The 17,531-nt window shown below is 37.1% G+C and overlaps 1 protein-coding gene across 1 annotated transcript in view; it reads right to left on the reverse strand.

Annotated features, from left to right (window-relative positions):
* Positions 1-17,531, reverse strand: part of SAMSN1 (SAM domain, SH3 domain and nuclear localization signals 1) — a 131,778-nt gene that overhangs the window by 103,581 nt on the left and 10,666 nt on the right. Inside the window, exons 3-5 of the mRNA XM_070597592.1 lie at positions 6,956-6,993; positions 3,958-3,995; positions 2,110-2,196 (exon numbers count right to left, since the gene is read on the reverse strand). Of these exons, the coding sequence (XP_070453693.1) occupies positions 2,110-2,196; positions 3,958-3,995; positions 6,956-6,993 (163 nt within the window). The remainder of the gene's footprint in view (positions 1-2,109; positions 2,197-3,957; positions 3,996-6,955; positions 6,994-17,531) is intronic.

The raw sequence follows: 17,531 nt of genomic DNA on the forward strand, positions 1-17,531 counted from the left end.
TTCCGAGCTTCATCTCACTAAACTTCACGGGCCGCCTATCCGCAGGCACAGTAAACCACTCTTAAGTCATTCTGCAATTAACAGTTAAAAAGTAGTGTTTAAAATGAGAAAGAAATATTATGGGTTGATATGTAGGGCACTAATTGCTTAGAAATACTCTGAGGCTTCCAAATGAAGCTACTACACCCATAAAATTCAGGTCCACAACTTGTGGCTGTCCCTCCCCCACTGAATCTCGCCCTTCAATTTACAATGGCACCGACAGCCTTGGTCTCAGGCCATCAACCCTTCCTAGCACAGCATTAATCCCTAGAAAATGTCCTGTGACTCAGCTGCTACTGCTGAAATGTCAGCTGATGTTCTAAAACACACACACGTACCCACACAACGCGCAGAACACAGGGTCACTCAAGAATCTGAGAAATAGCGAAGTTGAGAAGGTTTTGTAAAGCCTTCATTTCTCTTCTCTGATAAAGAACAGATGACTAATCAGAAAAACCTCATCTAAGGCCAAGAATTTTTGCTGCTTTGTCAGAGTAGTTGTAATAGAATTACCTGCCTATTACTCCTAAATTAAAAAAAAAATTCACAGAAAGTTTTAAAAAATAGAATACTTGAAGAGATTTATGGCAAAATTTATAACTAAAAATAATCTATAATAGTTATAACTTTTTTATCCACAGATTAACATATAATAATCTGAAAATAACATGTGTTCATTAAAGAGATGGGGGATGGATGAATGGATGGGGGATGGATGTCTGACTAACCTACTGGGAGTGTGAGTAAAGATAGCTGACAGCTGTGAGGGGAAGGTAGCGTCCAACCAAAACGTGATAAACATTTCCTATTTTGTAATTAAAAGAAAATATCTAAGATAATCCCAAAATATTTCACCTACATAATAGGAAAATTGTCAATATTTAAAAATTCAGTAAAATTGTTTACTAAAATGTTACACGATTTTGGATAAAACTGAAATATTTAAAAGGAAAATTATTAGTTTTATAAATAATTACTTCATAAATCTAAGAGCTGTGTTACAAAAACAAAAAGCAAAATCTGAACACAGTGTATAATCAAACCATTAAACTCCTGACTATAAAAAATACACTATAGGGCAAGCCCAGTGGCGCAGCGGTTGAGTTTGCACACTCGGCTTCGGTGGCCCAGGGTTTGCCAGTTCAGATCCCGGGTGTGGACCTGTGCACTGCTTGTCAAGCCATGTTGTGGCAGCATCCCCACATATAAAGTAGAGAGAGATGGGCACGGATGTTAGCTCAAGGCCAGTCTCCCTCAGCAAAAAAGAGGAGGATTGGTGGTGGATGTTGGCTCAGGGCTAATCTTCCTCAAAAAAAAGAAAAAGAATACACTATAATTCCCTTTGTTCCAAGATATTAAATATTTTTTAGTTAAAAATAAGAAACTCTTAGATAATCAATAACTAATATAATCAATTATTTCTTGTTTCAGTAACATTGGAGGAAGACCAAGGAGATCAATTTTTCATGCTGTTGTTCATCTTTGTTAACTCTTAAGACTTTTTGTTTTATTCATTACCTTCTCAAAGTTAAGTAATTTTAATTATGAAGTCATTTATTATTAATAAGTTTTTCTATACCTGCTGCTAATTTGCTCTTGAGAATTTTTAAATGGTAAAATGATATAATTTTGCATTAATAATAAAGGTTACTTCTCTTAAATTTTTAAAGCAAACCTAAATATAATATAACACATCTTTATGTTATATGTATATTAATATATTGATGTTATTTTTAGAGGGTTTTTCTATGTGCTTATTTTTAATACATTTTAAAATTCTTTTAAGACACTAAAGACTTCAAATATTATTTGCAGTTGATTCTTTGCTTCAACAGGCAACTTAATTAGATTCCACTTCCTTTCTATATGTCTACGTGTATCTTCAGACGCACACGTATATATTCTATTAATAATATATATATTCTATTCTATTCTATTAGTTGTTCCCTTTTAAGAAGACCACAATGCCCTGCTTATTTTAATGGAGAAAGATGTAAATTTTTCTTACCTGCCCTTTAAACCACTTTGGGAAAATGCAAAGTCAGCTGAACTAAATTTAGCAATTACCTTTTAGCTGACAGAGTCTTCTGATGTGGGAATCATTCTCAGGCTTGCTGGGCTCCTGCCAGAGTGTGTCATTCACAGTTTTTCCTTCTAAAGTAAAGCAAAGGATTGGTTAGCAGAATTCACAGTAATATCTGTCCAGCAGGTGTAAGAAATCTGAAATCAAAACAAGTTCAGCACACAGTGGTAACCTGGTAAGTGATATGCTAAGAGAGCTCTGTGGTCCATTCTGGGGAGTTCTAGTCCCTGGTGGACACTCCAGATGGGCTCCTATTTATTTCCATGAACTATGTAAGCACGCAAGCATACATAATAGAATGCTTCTACTGAAATACTTCTTGGTAGCTTATGATTACATTATTCTTTGGAGTATTGTTCCTGAATTAATAACCATTTATTTTTTATGCATAAGTTAAAGTATCCCCACCCTCCACATTCCTCATTATTTTTAACAAAATGATTAATTACGTAGAGAGAACATTGAGCTGTGATAGTTTCAAGGAACTCTAAGACCCTTGCATGGAAGAACCGTGATTCGCTCAGCCTTGTCCTCCCAACACCTAGCAGAGGGCCTGGACACATTGTAAAGAAGTGAACTGCAACAAAGTGAAGAATCCCGTCTAATCTCCTTACCGAAGACTAACCATTCCACGTGCTGCATCATAACACTGAGAAAGACAATTTTAAATAACGCAACCGAAGCATTGCTTGGAGAGAAAGTCAGCATGCTGTGCTGTTTTCAAAGTCACTATTTGCTCTCACTTTTGACTACAGAGAAGGCAGTTGATCATCAAGAATTATCTTAGGATAGAAGCATCTGTAGTCTTGTGTGCACAAACCAAGTAGTTTGCTTTGAGAATGGATCTAGCTGGAAAAAAAAAATTTTGCCTCACTACCTTTTATTTAAGACTATGCACTATTCAAATCAGGGCTGAAATCCAAAATATTTAGTAACCAGTGCCCACAGGGCCTTGAATAAGGAGACAGGACCCAGCCCCTGTGGATGCTGCCACTGGAAGAATATCAGACCCGATTAAAATACAGACACACTTGGAAGATGCATCCATTGATGATCATCAGCTTGGCCTGAATGAGCGTTTCATATCCTATCCAGGAAACTGGTTTTGAAAAGAGGGGGAAAGGAATTTGAGCATCTGATTCCTAGGCTCTGCTCAGGAGAAAGAAAGGAGAAAAGGTATCTACAAGGCAGACAAACTGCATAAAACATGAATGCCTGACTGAATGAGCCAGTGATTTTCATTCACTATGAATGTTTTACAATTAGTGACTCTCGATGTTCTGTAAGGGATGGAGAGGCATTATCCATTAACTTTCTAAAGTAATTAATAGAATCAGATATTCACTTTAGAATTAAAATACAGAGCCAATTGCCTTTATTATTACTATGATACTGTAATCATAGAAACTAAAGGAAAAGTTTGTTGTTTGAAATGTTATGGAAGAGTCTTTTGTAATCTAAACATTTTCAACTTCTTTTTTATTCACTCCTAGATTCATAGATCTGAAAAGATATCTAAGATGTCACCTTGACCACGGTCCTACCAAGCTAAAGTTGGGAAGCTGGAAGATAATCAGTCAATAAACCACCAAAGAGAATTAGTTTTTTTAATATAAAAGGAGATTATTCTGAATAAATCAATGACTTCTTCGTCTTAGCCTTTTAAAGTTAGAATGGAAATCACATTTCTTTTTTTAATTTCTTCTATAGAATTCAAAGACAACTCAATCTGACTTTCGTTAACCACTTATTGTTGCTTTATGGAAGTAGCAGAAGAAAATTACTTTTAGGGAAACATATCATTTTCACAAGTAACCTTATGAATTACTAACCAAATACTTTGTTTTCAGACATAGATCTCTGGATTGACCTAGAATAATAAAAGAAACAGATATTTAAGTCTAGATTTAATAAACAATATTTTAATCAAACAAATTAAATCATTTAGACATGTGTAATGCCTTAGAGAGGAGAAATAAATTCTATCTCTAAGTTCTACATATGGTCCTGAATTTTTCTGATCCAAGATGCCAAAGTGTAGTTAATACAAGTATAACCTTGGCCTGGAAATTTCCATGCAATATGGAGAAACTAACATCCATAAAACCTGCTAAAAAAGAGTGGGCCATTTCTACATGAATGTATCTCAAGATAATCAAATAGTTCATGTGGGAAAGTTCTTTTTCAAACAATTCTCTTCAATAAATACGGAAAGAATGATGCAAATTGAATATAACCATTGTACAACCCCCAATAAAACAACAGATCTGGGCAATAATCATCAATTGCTGTTAAAGCTTTTAATTGAAAGGCTGATGGGCAACTTTGTGCTGGATGGATCAGCCTGATACCATCTGAACCCACTAAGCAATACCACCATCATAAAAATAGAGACAACCAGGTATATGGGCGTCCAATGTCATGCAACAGGAAGCATGTAGTCACCGATGACCCACTTTAAAATATACATATATACCAAACTTGATTTTCTCAAGCCTCGAGATCTAACTAAAACTTACAGAAACACAGAGGATAGAAGAGCATGTTTTTAAGAAATACCACAAAGATCCAACATGCAAAATGCAAAAATACGGGAAATTCCTCAGAACAAACACTCCAGTTTCTTCAACGAACAAATGGAGAGAGAGACTCATATTAAGAGACATGAACCAAATGCATTGCATGGATCTTGTTTGAATCCTGACTCAAATAAACCAACCATAAAAAAAAGCACTTGAGGTTATCAGAGAAATTTTAACATTGACTGTATATTTGGTGATATTATGCCATTTTTCTTCTTTTGTCTCAGTGCAGTAGTGGTATTGTGGTTATGCTTAAAAAAACAAAAAAATTCTTGTTTTTTAACAATATATATTGAAACATTATACGTCTGGGTTCTGCTTTAAAAGAAACCCAGTGGGAGTGTAGGGGAAGTGGGGAGTCAAATGGATAGAGATGAAATAAGATTGACTATAAATTGATACTTGTTCAAGCATGGCAACGTGAGGTCTTTAGCTCTTCCTCTGGGTATGATTGAAAATATCCGTAATAAAATGTCTAAAACAAAACCAGAGGATAGGATTAGGCTGACTTGACCATGTTAACCAATTTATATGTGAGTGAACACACACTGTTTTCCACTATTGATATTCTTGGTAGTTGTTAAAAAAGCCAAGTTCACCATTTTTTTAAGTTCGGGGTTGTGAGCAAAAATCTGCACATATAATTTTTTTCTTTTCTTTTTTTTCTGGGAAAGATTTGCCCTGAGCAAATAACATCTGTTGCCAATCTTCCTCTTTTTTTTTTTTCTCCTCAAAGCACCAGTACATAGCTGTATATTCTAGTTGTAGGTCCTTCCAGTTCTTCCATGTGAGCTGCTGCCACAGCATGGCTACTGACAGACAAGAGGTATGGTTCTACTCCCGGGAACTGAACCCCAGCTGCTGAAGTGGAACACACCAAACTTTAACCACTAGGCCATCAGGGCTGGCTCTGTTTCTTTTTTCTTAACCATTTTATTTTGATTTAAGTTTTTTAATGCAAAACACTTAAGACATCTCTTGGCAAATAACATGTATTCCAAAAAAACTATTTATAATATTATAAAGTAAGGTAGGTATGTAACAATATCAGATGTTATTCCCTTCCAGGGGGTGGTGACAAAAGAACTGAGGAACTCAAAAGTGTCTTCAGTTTTATTTTAACTGGTTGCAAACTGTCCTCAGATCGACTGGTTTGTCTGTCACATTAATTGATTTGGTTTATGTTTGAAAAGTCCTAATTCAGTCAGCATCAGGTTCTTTCCCTTCCTTTCATCCTCCTTCTGCCCCGCCATGTTTTGGTATCCTCTAATCTGGAGAAGCATCAGTCATAAGCCAATGGCTGTAATTTTGTTTAAGTATTTGATTTGGAATTAGGAGTTCCTCATCCATGGGTAGAATAAACAGCTACAAAGTGGGGTGATTTTTAAGACCAAGAAGAGGCCTGCCCCCAAAAAACCCCTTCTTTACTCCAGCTCCTGCTTAAAATGCCACTGTGGTAGTTTAAGCAGGTAACTGTGGCTAAAATACAACTACCTTCGCCTGGCAGGTGCTCTACGCTGTTAATCACGCAATTACCTACTTACTGTGGATGCGTTTTACATCCTTACTGGGAGAAGCTTTGAGCAGGAGAGGGAAGAAAGAACATGAAAGCACAGAGTGCCTTAGGGGAGGGTGAGGGGGCCAAAGACCGTCGAGAAATAACACATCCCAAGAGAATTTCACATATTAACAATTTGGTCTCAGACCATTCCAGAGTGCAAGGAAGACATTCTTCTATATCATCAGCAATCAATCTGGAAATTTCCCCACAAATCAACTTCCTGCCCCATGTATTTCCTGCTTATTAGTTAAAATCCCATTACCTTATGCAACATGTATGTGTCCCGTCCTCCAGCGGCTTGATGTGCTGTATGTAAAGCCAAGCCTGACCTAAATAACCCAAATCTCTTTGCAAACACATTTTTATTTGGATTAGAAGAACTCTTCAGAAGATTACTAGGTCACCAATAGAAATATATTTTCCAGTCAGCTCCCACTTTCATCTGAGCCTAGTTTAAACATATTTCTTCTTCTGAAAATTTCATTTTCACATCTCTACCTACAGAAATGTCACAACACAAGTTTCTATGCATCACCATAAACAGATAAATGGTGGCAGAGCAAATCATACCTAGATTTGTATATGACAACTTTTTAAAAAGCACTTTGACAGAAAACCCACTACACTATTCCATTCAACATTATAGAACTAAGAGAACATAAAGTTTTCAAAGTAAATTTGACTTACTTTCTTTTTGGTTTTGCTTTCTCAAAATTAGAAACTTCCTGTAAAATAAAATAAAAAATAAAATGAATGACACTACTCCAAGAAATCAGAAAGAGAATCCAAGTTCATCTTCGAGTATAACCCAAATGTAGTTCACTTTGCTTTTTCCCAGTAAAATGACTGGTGTTTCCCTCTTGTGTTTTAGTAACATGTCTTAGAATCTTAGTTCAAGTTTTTATTTTTTTTCTCCTTTTGTCTTTGTAACTTTGAGAGATGTCGAATGCTTCCTCCATTAACTGAGGCTTATACTTTATTCTAAGCTCTTGCCAGTTATAAAGCAAGTCTTTTAAATGAAAACATGGAATTAAATCCTCATAACCTTGATGTTCCATCCCCCATCAACCCACCAAAACCAATGGGAGAGATACATACCAGAGTGTGTTAATTACATTATATAGTACCTTCCTTTGAGAAAGAGGGAGTCGCCTATTACAATACCCTGAGTGTGTGGAAATACACCTGGATTCATCTGGCCTTTTTCTTCAGAGCAACCGAATGTTGTGTAAAATCCCTTACACTCTTGGGGGAAGAATATGTTGCCACATCTTTCACCATCCTTGAAAGAGCTGAAAGTGCTCCCAGGCACCTTTAAGAACCCTTCTGATTCTCTCATTGTTTCATTCATCCACTCCTTCCTTCAAAAACCATTTATGTTTTTGATGTTCAAAGTACTTTTTGAACAACTACTATATGACAGGCAACAGACCATGTTCTAGAGAGGTTTGTTTGGCATAGTAGGAATTTGTGTAGTATAGAATCTGGGGACCAATATTCCACATGGGCGAAAAACACAAATGCAAAGGCTGGGAGGGTGGTGAACAAAACTTAGAAAAAGTGAAGTTGGTTTTATTATTCCAATAGTTAATAGTATTAGTCTGAGCACTGTCAAATCCTGGATAACCTTTCCCCTACATACTAATGGAGGGGGCCCTTTCTCTAACCCTTATTGTGTTTTTATCAAGATTTAACTCTCAAAGACAATTTGAATTACCTATTTGAAGCTGTTGAGTAGTATCACTAAAAACCCCATATGCTGAAACAATCAGTCCCTGAACTTGAGGAACAAGTTTTGCCAAGTGAAAATGCCCATGGACCACCCAGAGGACAACGTCTGGTGGGAGACAGGTGGAGGTGGAGGCAAAGATGTGGGAGTCATGAACAAGCCCTGAGGTGAGTTGGGCTACCAACAGACCTTTTAGAAATTAGTGGTCAGACTGACCACTCCTTCAGGTCTCTATGTTTTTGTCATCATGTGTCCTAAAAACAATCAATCTCTATCCATGATCTTTTTATGGAATTCTTTCAATCTTGGTCTAGATGTGTCCAAATCGCAGCTCAGAAGCTAATTGTGTCCCTTTCACCACAATCGGCAGCCACACAAACTTTGTGAGTGTCATCAGGAAAAAAGATAGCCATCCATCTTTAGGTAACATTTTCTTTCATATATATTTGGAATTTTCTAGGAAGGAGAAAGCTCCATGTTCACGTGATATATGCAGTCTGAGCCAAATATGTCTCAATAATCAGAATCCATTGTCCTGAGTCTCATTAATTTGTTGTATGGGTTTAGATAAATCTCTTTGGACTGCCAATTTTGCATTCTTCAAAATAGATTCTACCTTTTTTGAGTATAGAGAGAAGTGTCTAGTGTAGAGTTAACTAGTAAGAAAAGATGGATTTGCAATAAGAAAGATGGGAAATATTAGACATCTTTTGTACTTTAATCATTTGAATCACAGTGCTTCTGAATCAACTTATTATATCAGGAATTCATTGTCTTCACTACCAAAGAGATTAATTCCAGATGACTCACAAAACTTGAGTTCAACTGAGCCCCGAGTGTTTGAATCGGGACGGGGGCATATTATTGAAGCACAGTCTCCTGCTTCACGTGGATGCCTCGGCTAAGTTCGTACAATCTAGCGCTGGACCCACACAAAACTGGTTAAACATGTGTGGCTGCCGATGTGGTGAAACGGTCACAATTAGCTTCTGGGCTGAAGTTTAGGGACATCTGGACCAAGACTGAAGGACTTTCATAAGATTAAGGCTAGAGATCAGTTATTTTTAAGATACGCATTGTCATAACATTCTCTAGGGACCGTCTACTTTGTTTTACTGGAATCCGGATCATCCAATTTTTGCTTGTAATGTGTCAGTTTGGGTTTGGGGATCTTTTGTTAAAGAGTTTTCTTGTAATGAATACTTCCAAAAAGATTTTGAGTTAAAACTTCTTTTTAATCCCTATTAAGACGAAAGAGTTAATGTAGTTCTCTTTAGGCAATCTGCTTCCTACAAGAGGGTAGGGAGGGCCAAGCACATTAAACGCATGTCTGAAGTGTGATTACAGGAGCGAATAGGATTACTCCTCAAACAGGGCACCGTCTACTTAATTAGAATAATATGTCTGTTCCCTAAGTGTTGCCTAGTTGTAGGTTATTACTGAACTGATTAAGCAATTTTTAGTATTGCTTGTATCAGACCCAAAGCAGCTGCTTTCAACTCTGACTTCTGCTTACATAGCAGACTGCCATGTACTTTGGAGCTCAGACCCTGAGCTCTTTATTCATGGAGGGGCATGTCAAAGAAAGGCTATATACAGCTTTATTTTCCAAACTACATCTGTGTGTGTGTGTGTGCATGTGTGCATGTTAATCTGAATTACAAAAAGAAGATACCATCCCAATAAGTCAATGAAATAGTTCTGCCTAGTCCATTAATTTGACACTTGTCATAAATACCAGGCAAAATTTGCTCCTATTAGCCTTCATTTCATTATCTCCTAAATCAAGTACTAATCATTAGTCTTACCTTTCATTCACTAAGGAGTTTGTGACTAATTTAATTTTTACCCCAGCAATTGTTAGGAAAATAAAAAATGAAATATATGCAAATTATTACAAATGGGCCAGTAGAAACTGAAGAATATGCCCAACCTGTGTTATTTTCCAACTGGTGATGAAAAGCAGGCTGTTGATGAGAGTAGGTTCTAGGAGCAAAGCATTTTCATATAACTATGAAACAAGGTCAAATTAGGAAACAATTCGAAATGAAGAAAGAGAAGATGCCACTTAAAAGAAGAGAGAAATTTCAGGTAGCAAATGCCGTATTTCTGTTCTTCTGCAGTGGTTACAGTTGACTGTCCTTTGGGGTTGAGTCTAATATGTGTCTGTTTCTTGCATTATTGGGTTTTAAATCTTACTTTCAAATCACAAAGTCAAAATGAAAAATGAAGTGAATATGTCAGGAGTTGTTGTTACCTAGCTAATGGAAATGTGAAAGGTGTTTCTGCACTGGAGAAAACTGATTGGCAGTAAATGATGGTGTAAGTCCCATGGTGAATTTTTAAGACTGTAGAGCTGATGAGATCTAACCTTTGATTTGCAAATGAATAAACTGAGATCCCAAATGGAAAACTGACTTGTCTAGGGTCATGCATATAGCACTTTACTTTAATTAAATTTTACTTCACCTTAATTTTTGTCATTCTAATATATTCTTTTGGAATTACATCATTCATTCATTCATACATTCACAGTTTACGCAACAAAAATTTATTGAGCATCTACTATGTATTAGATACTGTTTTAGATACAAAGAAGAATTACAAGTGGTCCTCCTCTTAAATATCCACCATCAGTGACTGCTGATCTCAGAATCCTGTTGGATTCTTGATTTTTTTTAACTTTGAAGATTAAATGAACTAGCCTTTATAAAATTCTTACATGATGCTAAACATACAGAAATACCTACAGACTTTATTTCTCAGATTAATTATTCACTAATAGTTACATAGAATTCTGATATCGAGGCAAGAGTTGAACATAAATGCAAACATACACACATATGTATATATACATATAACTTCTCATTAAGGCAAGTTAATCCAATTTCCATTTTGCTTACTTATTCTCTTGCAAAAATAAAGATTATTTACTTGCATAACTAAAATGGTTTTACTAATATTAAAATACAATGATTCTAAGAATGCCACATCCAAATTGAATCGGCCTGTTTCTGGACATTTCTTAGGTCCCTATGCTTCAATAAAGTTCCCACAGAAGTTTAAAAAAGATAGGAAAATTAATACAAGTTTCTTTAAAAAAAAGTCTAATAGACATCTGGCAAAAAGAATGATTATGATACTTCAAAGTTAATAAGTAGACTAATTTTGCAGTGCGCCTAAAGCCACCAGAGAGAGAAAAAATATATATAAATCCAGCCTTTGAGCCTTGTTCTCAAAACAAGGAGGAGGTTTTTATGACTTGCTAACAAACCATCACCCATGTAGAGGAGTCCTACAACCCACGAGCAATTCTACCTTGCCTCTACACCTGACTGCAAACGTGTGGAGAAAAAGCCTATGAAGGAGAAGTCTCCTATGAAATAGATCACAGAGCAAAGGGGAGTATGAGCAAATGTGGCTAGTCCGAGCCCAGGCGGTTAAAGCAAGCTGCTGAGAATGACAAGCCTTTAAATCCTATTGCTTTTCTAATTTCCTGGTTTAACATATTTGCAGAATAATAACGGCAGAACACTCATGTACTATCAAACACAATTTTAAATGTTTTTATATAATAATTTATTAAATCTTTACAGCAATCCTGTGATACTGATACTATTACAATTATCCTCAATTTAAAGATGAGTACACTGAGGCACAGAGCAGTCAATATTCTTGCCTAAGGTCACATAACTAGTAGGTGGTAAAACTGGGATTTTACGCCTAATGTCTTAACTAGTACACAATACTACCTCTATACTTGACTGCACAGGTATAGAATCCACTGTTGTTAGATCAGAGATCTCACAAATGAGCACTATTGGCCAGAGGGAAAGTGGCTTGAAATATGCAGAGAAAATGTAATATTATATGCCATTACTAATCAAACAACTCAGAAAGCACACCCTTAACAAAGCATTAATGCTAATAACTTAGTATTATTTGAAGACAAATATAGAGACAGCACACTGATGTGTTTTAAAGGCATGAATCATTTTGTGGATGCCATCATTATCATCACAGAATGCCCAGTAATTTGTGACAGCACATTTAATTAAAAGTAGGCACTTCAGGATCCAGTGAATTTAGGTGACAGTCTGCACGTTGGAGGCCCCCTGGTAGATTACTGTAATAATGTTACGGTTCTCAGGGAAAACAGATTTCATCCCCTCATGAGAATGCAACAAAGAAGAAGAAGCGATGTGAGCTCATCCTGATGTGAAAAGTAGACATTCTTGCCAGCCTGTCCAGCTCCTGTCAAAGAGTAACAATCCTATGCAGCTAATGAATTCTGACGTCCCCAAGAGAGGCAAGCAGTGTATGGCATTCCCACACAGCCCGTCGTCTCAGGGCAGAATATATTGCTTGTAGTGCCTGGAGAATGCACAGGTACCGCATCTAATCCGTCAGGGACAGAGCTGGTAAACTGCGTAGAACTTTGCCATTCATCTACTGGTGTGCTAAGTGAGCTTTCTATCAATCTTGAACTAACACACTCCTCTCACAGCACTATAAATATCTAGGGTAGCAAAACTGGTTACCTAGGGGATGGGTATTTGCATTATAAAACGTTCTCCCTTTTCAAAAAGATTCCCTTACAGATTCTCTTGAAATAGAGAGCTTTCTTAAGTATCCCTAAATGTGTTGTGACTTATGAAATTATATTTACACAAGGTTTTAGAAAGGGGAAGGACAACTAATGTTTATTAACTTTTCTGTTTCCTGCCACTTATATCATTATCTTATGTAATCCTCATAGCCACAAATGGAATGGGAGCGAGCCAAACAAACTTGCAAGAAGTGTGATAGGGGAAAGAAGTGTGATGGGTAAAAATATCACATTCCACCCTTACAACGGAAAAATACTGAACTGGCGCTCCAGAACCTGGCTTGCTTTCCCGGCTCTGCTACTAATCTGAGCAAGATCCAAGAACCCTCTCAGAACCCCAGTCTCTGCATATCTAGAATGAAGATTGGGGAATAAGAACTTTAAAATCTCTTCCAGTAGAAACAATCCACGGGTACTTGTCTACAATATTTCAATCCAAAATCAGTAGGGATGACAAAAGCTTTTAAGAGAAAATTAAAGTGGGAATGGGCTTTTTGCTTTACAGCTTTTTCTTTAAAACATGATTAAAGAGAGAACCATGGCTTTCATTAGATTCAATTAGTAATTGTATCATAAGCTTAGGAAATAAAAAAGAGAACAGGGCATAATTAACCTTAATCTATTGATTTCATTTTATCTTAACATAAGTCTCTATTTACGAGAGGAAACTAATTAAAACCCCCAGAAAGCGTTCACATATGAATCGGCGGCAGAAGAATAGCTGTATGTGATCACAGATATAATGGGTAAAAAATAAAAATGAAAGAGAAGCGCAGTCTTTTCAATGAAGGTAATCTATGCTTTATATGTCGGCTTGTTATGACTCATTTTATAATCGAGAAATCGAGAAAAGGATTACATGCACTGTTTTGACACTGACTCCTCTCGTTCACAGTCTGATGAAGACCTAACTGATGGGATGCCATTGTTAATTTCATTTTCTTCCCTTAGTGTCTATTTTATTAACAGCTATGTCAATGCTGATGCTAATATGGAAAGGGAACAAAAAACTCCCAATTTTAGTAGTTTGGAGGCAAGTAACAAATGCAGTTGAGTGGTTAGAATACCAACCTGGGAGTCATCGACCTTGACTTCTCCATTACTCACCTATTCTAATATGACATGTCATGTTTCAGTGTGTCCATTTATCCATTTATAAGACACTGGCTATAAGTGCATTTTAAGGCCTTTTGTGAAAGATGCTAGGACAGTGTGCAATGACGGTCTTAATGACCCCCTTTTAACTATGTTTAATTCTAGTTCTTTCAAGCCCAGCTTAAATCACACCTTCTCCATTGACTTGTTCCATTAAACCACAAGCCACAGTTATGTTCTTAGAGATGACACCACTTATTGATCATTTACTTTGTGCCAGCCACTGTGCTGATAATGTTAATTACATTGTCACTTTTTATTCTCAAATGATGAATAAGAGGAATGAATAGTTTCCACATTTTATAAAAGAAACAGGGCTTGAAGAGTTTAAGGAACTTGTCCAAGATCACACAGCTGATAAATTTCAAAGCTGGAATTTTTACAATGTTTGTTTGACCCCCAAATGTTGTGCTCCTGACTACTAGATTGTATTATTCCTTTGAAATTCCTTCCGAGAATTCTTAGAGCAGTTGGGCTTGATCCTAATAATACAGCATCTAAGTCCATAGGTACTGATATTACTCTCTTGATATTCTGGGAACACATATTTCTTGCTGTAGTTGACATCTGTCATTCACTGATCCTAAAAATCAATGTGTAGAAGAAGCAGGAAGAAGTGAGAAAGAGAAGAAGAAAGGAAGGAGAGAAAGAGAGAGGAAGGAAGGATGGATGGACTTCCCTTGTTACTAGAATAAGATGCGTAGGCTAGGTTCTTTCCTATCCATCATATGAGCCAACTTAAGATACTGATACAAAACTGACTAACATGGGGCAAAGACAAGGTGTGGGGAGCCAGTTTTTAATGCAGCAAATCTCAGCAGAGACAGCTTGGTTCTAGAGCCTACCTCTTGGGTGGCAAGTTTTGTAGTGTGCTTCTCAGAGTAATTCCTGTAAGCTCAGCTAGAGTATCTGTCTTCAGCCTCCCAACAATTCTGAGCTCTCTTTAACCTGTAATATATTCCTTTCTGCTTAAATTAGGTAGCATGGATTTGGTTATAACCCTGATTAATAACTTGTCAAATTAATTTTAGTTCCTGCCTTAGTTATCTACTGTTGTGCAATAAATTACTCTAAAATGTAATGGCATAAACAATACACATTTGTTATCTCAGTTTCTGTGGGTCAAGAATATGTGCATGACGTAGATGGGTCCTCTGTTTTATGGTCTCTCGCAGGGTTGCAACCAAGTTGTTGGCCCCAAGTTTTGAGGTCTCATCCAAAGGCTTAGTTGGGGGAAGAATCCTTTTCCAGTCTCACTCAGTGATTGTTGCCAGCATTCAGGTTTTTTTTCTTTAAATGTATTTATACAACTAAGTTTATATACCCCTTTTGTTTCTGGCATCTATCTCTTTGCAACAGAGGTATTTTGTTATTTTTTTCCTGAGGTCACATTGGTCTACAACATTATATAAATTTCAGGTCTACATCATTATATTTTGATTTCTGTATGGACTGCGTCATGTTTACCATCAAAAGTCGAGTTTTCATCTGTCACCATACACGTGTGCCCCTTTACCCCTTTCTCCCTCCCCTCCCCCTTCCCCTCTGGTAATCACCAATCTGTTTTCCATATCTATGTGTTTATTTCTTTATCTTCCACATATGAGGGAAGTCATATGGTATTTGTCTTTCTCTTACTTATTTTGCTCAGCATAATACTGTCAAGGTCCATTCATGTTGTCACAAATGGCATGATTTCATCCTTTTTATGGCTGAATAGTATTCCATTGTATATATACACCAGATCTTCTTTATCCATTCATCCATAGATGGGCACTTAGGTTGCTTCCTAGTCTTAGCTACTGTGAATAAGGCAGCATTCAGTTTTTCTGAGGGCTGTTGAAATGAAGGCCTCAGTTCCTTGCTAGCTGTAGGCTAAAAGCTGTTCTTGGTTCCTTGCCAGAAAGGCCTCTTCTAGATGGGATCTCATTTCGTTATAATACATAAACCAAGAAGACAATAGAGAGAATCTGCTGGCAAGACAGGAGTCATAGTCTTTTGTAACCTAATCATGGACATGACTTCCTGTCACCTTTGCCAAATTCTATTGAAATCAAGTCACATGCAAAGGTCAGGATTACACAAAGACATAAATACCAGAAGGCAGATGTGATGGTTAATTTTATGTGTCAACCTGGCTAGGTCACAGTACCCAGATATCTGGTCAAACACCAGTCTAGAGGTCACTGTGAAGGTATCTTTTAGATGAGATTAACATTTCAATCAGTAGACTTTGAGTAAAGCAGATTACCCTCCATTGGTGAGGGGGCCACATAGAGTCAGTTGAAGGTCTTAAGAAAAAGACTGTAGTCCCCCAGGGAAGAGGGAATTCGGCTTCTAGACCACCTTTGGGCTCTATCCACAACATCCACTCTTCCCTGGGTCTCCAGCCTGCTGGCCTGCCCTCCAAATTTCAGACTTGCCAGCCTCCATAATCACATGAGCCAATTCCTTAAAATAAATTTCTCTCTCTAGATATCCACATCATATTAGTTCTGGTCCTCTAGAAAACCCTGACTAATACAGCAGGGTTCATTAGAGGCCATCTTGGAAATCTGCGTTCTACAGTTCCAAAAGGAAACTAACAGTGTTTTATGTTAGACAACACTCCCCACTCCAAAATAACTTAAAATGTATTCATGGAACCATTGTAGAGGAGGAAGGAGCCTTAGAGATCATCTAGTCTAACCCTACTATCTTATAGAAGTGGAAACTGAGATTCAGATAGTGGAATGACTTATTCAGCACTATTTAGGAACAAAGCCATGGTAAGGACTCAGTTTTCTCTCCTAAGGCTCTTACCATCACACCATGAATTATCCTAAGTTGAAAGCTGAGAATTGCACTGGCGGCCTGAAGACTGGTTATAGTGAAGGAAAATCTTCACGGGCAAATGAACTACTGCTCAGCAAGGCTGTTCCTCCCCTAGTTGCTCTTCTTATAGTGGGAAATGGTTTTGTGCTGGTGCCTCCTCAGCCTCCAACCCAGATTCCTTAATGATCAATGGTGTGCATAGCAAGACAGCAGGCTGGGGTCATGGGTGCTGCCAGTGGCTATGGAACACAGCAAAAATAACTGGCTGTACGGGGATTAAATCCCTGCCCTTGGCCTCATTAGCGCTGTACTCTAACCAACCGTTAGACATACATGGTATCATTTGTCTTTAAAAATGTGTTTGAATCTGCTATATTACTCTCTCATTAACATCTGGTAGCTAGGAACAATTTAATTGATTTCTCTAGTGCTTTTTATCAGTGCAGAATGTTGATAAGTGAGTGTATAAAAAAATCAAACTTGCATTCCAAAAAATATTTAAGGTAAAATAGACCGAAAAAACCACCCTGAAATACGAATTAGGCAAACAAGAACCCCTGTGATAGATTTGCTTATTTACTGCTGTCTACAATTGGTGGGAAATCTAGGACCGAATTGTCAAACATTGTGCTCAACCTGAGTGTGCATGATTCAAGGCAATTTGTGGAGATTAAAATCTTGGGTTTTCTAATGCATATCAACAATAAATCCTGTTGCTTCTTCTTGTCCAGCCTGGTAAAAATCAATGCTTTTAGGTAAGAAGTGTTGATTACAAATTATTTTGAGTAGTTATTTTAAAACGACATCCAAGCTCGAGGGAGAGTTTGACTTAAAATCATTTAATCAAGGATATTCAATTAAAGGATCGCTGTGTGCTGGCGTGATGGGTTGCAGAAGGAAGGAAAACGAACATTAACACGTGTTGTGCCAGGTGCTTAACGTGTGTTATAACATTT

Source organism: Equus przewalskii, chromosome 27 (assembly GCF_037783145.1).
Source record: "Equus przewalskii isolate Varuska chromosome 27, EquPr2, whole genome shotgun sequence".
Classification (NCBI taxonomy): Eukaryota; Metazoa; Chordata; class Mammalia; order Perissodactyla; family Equidae; genus Equus; species Equus przewalskii.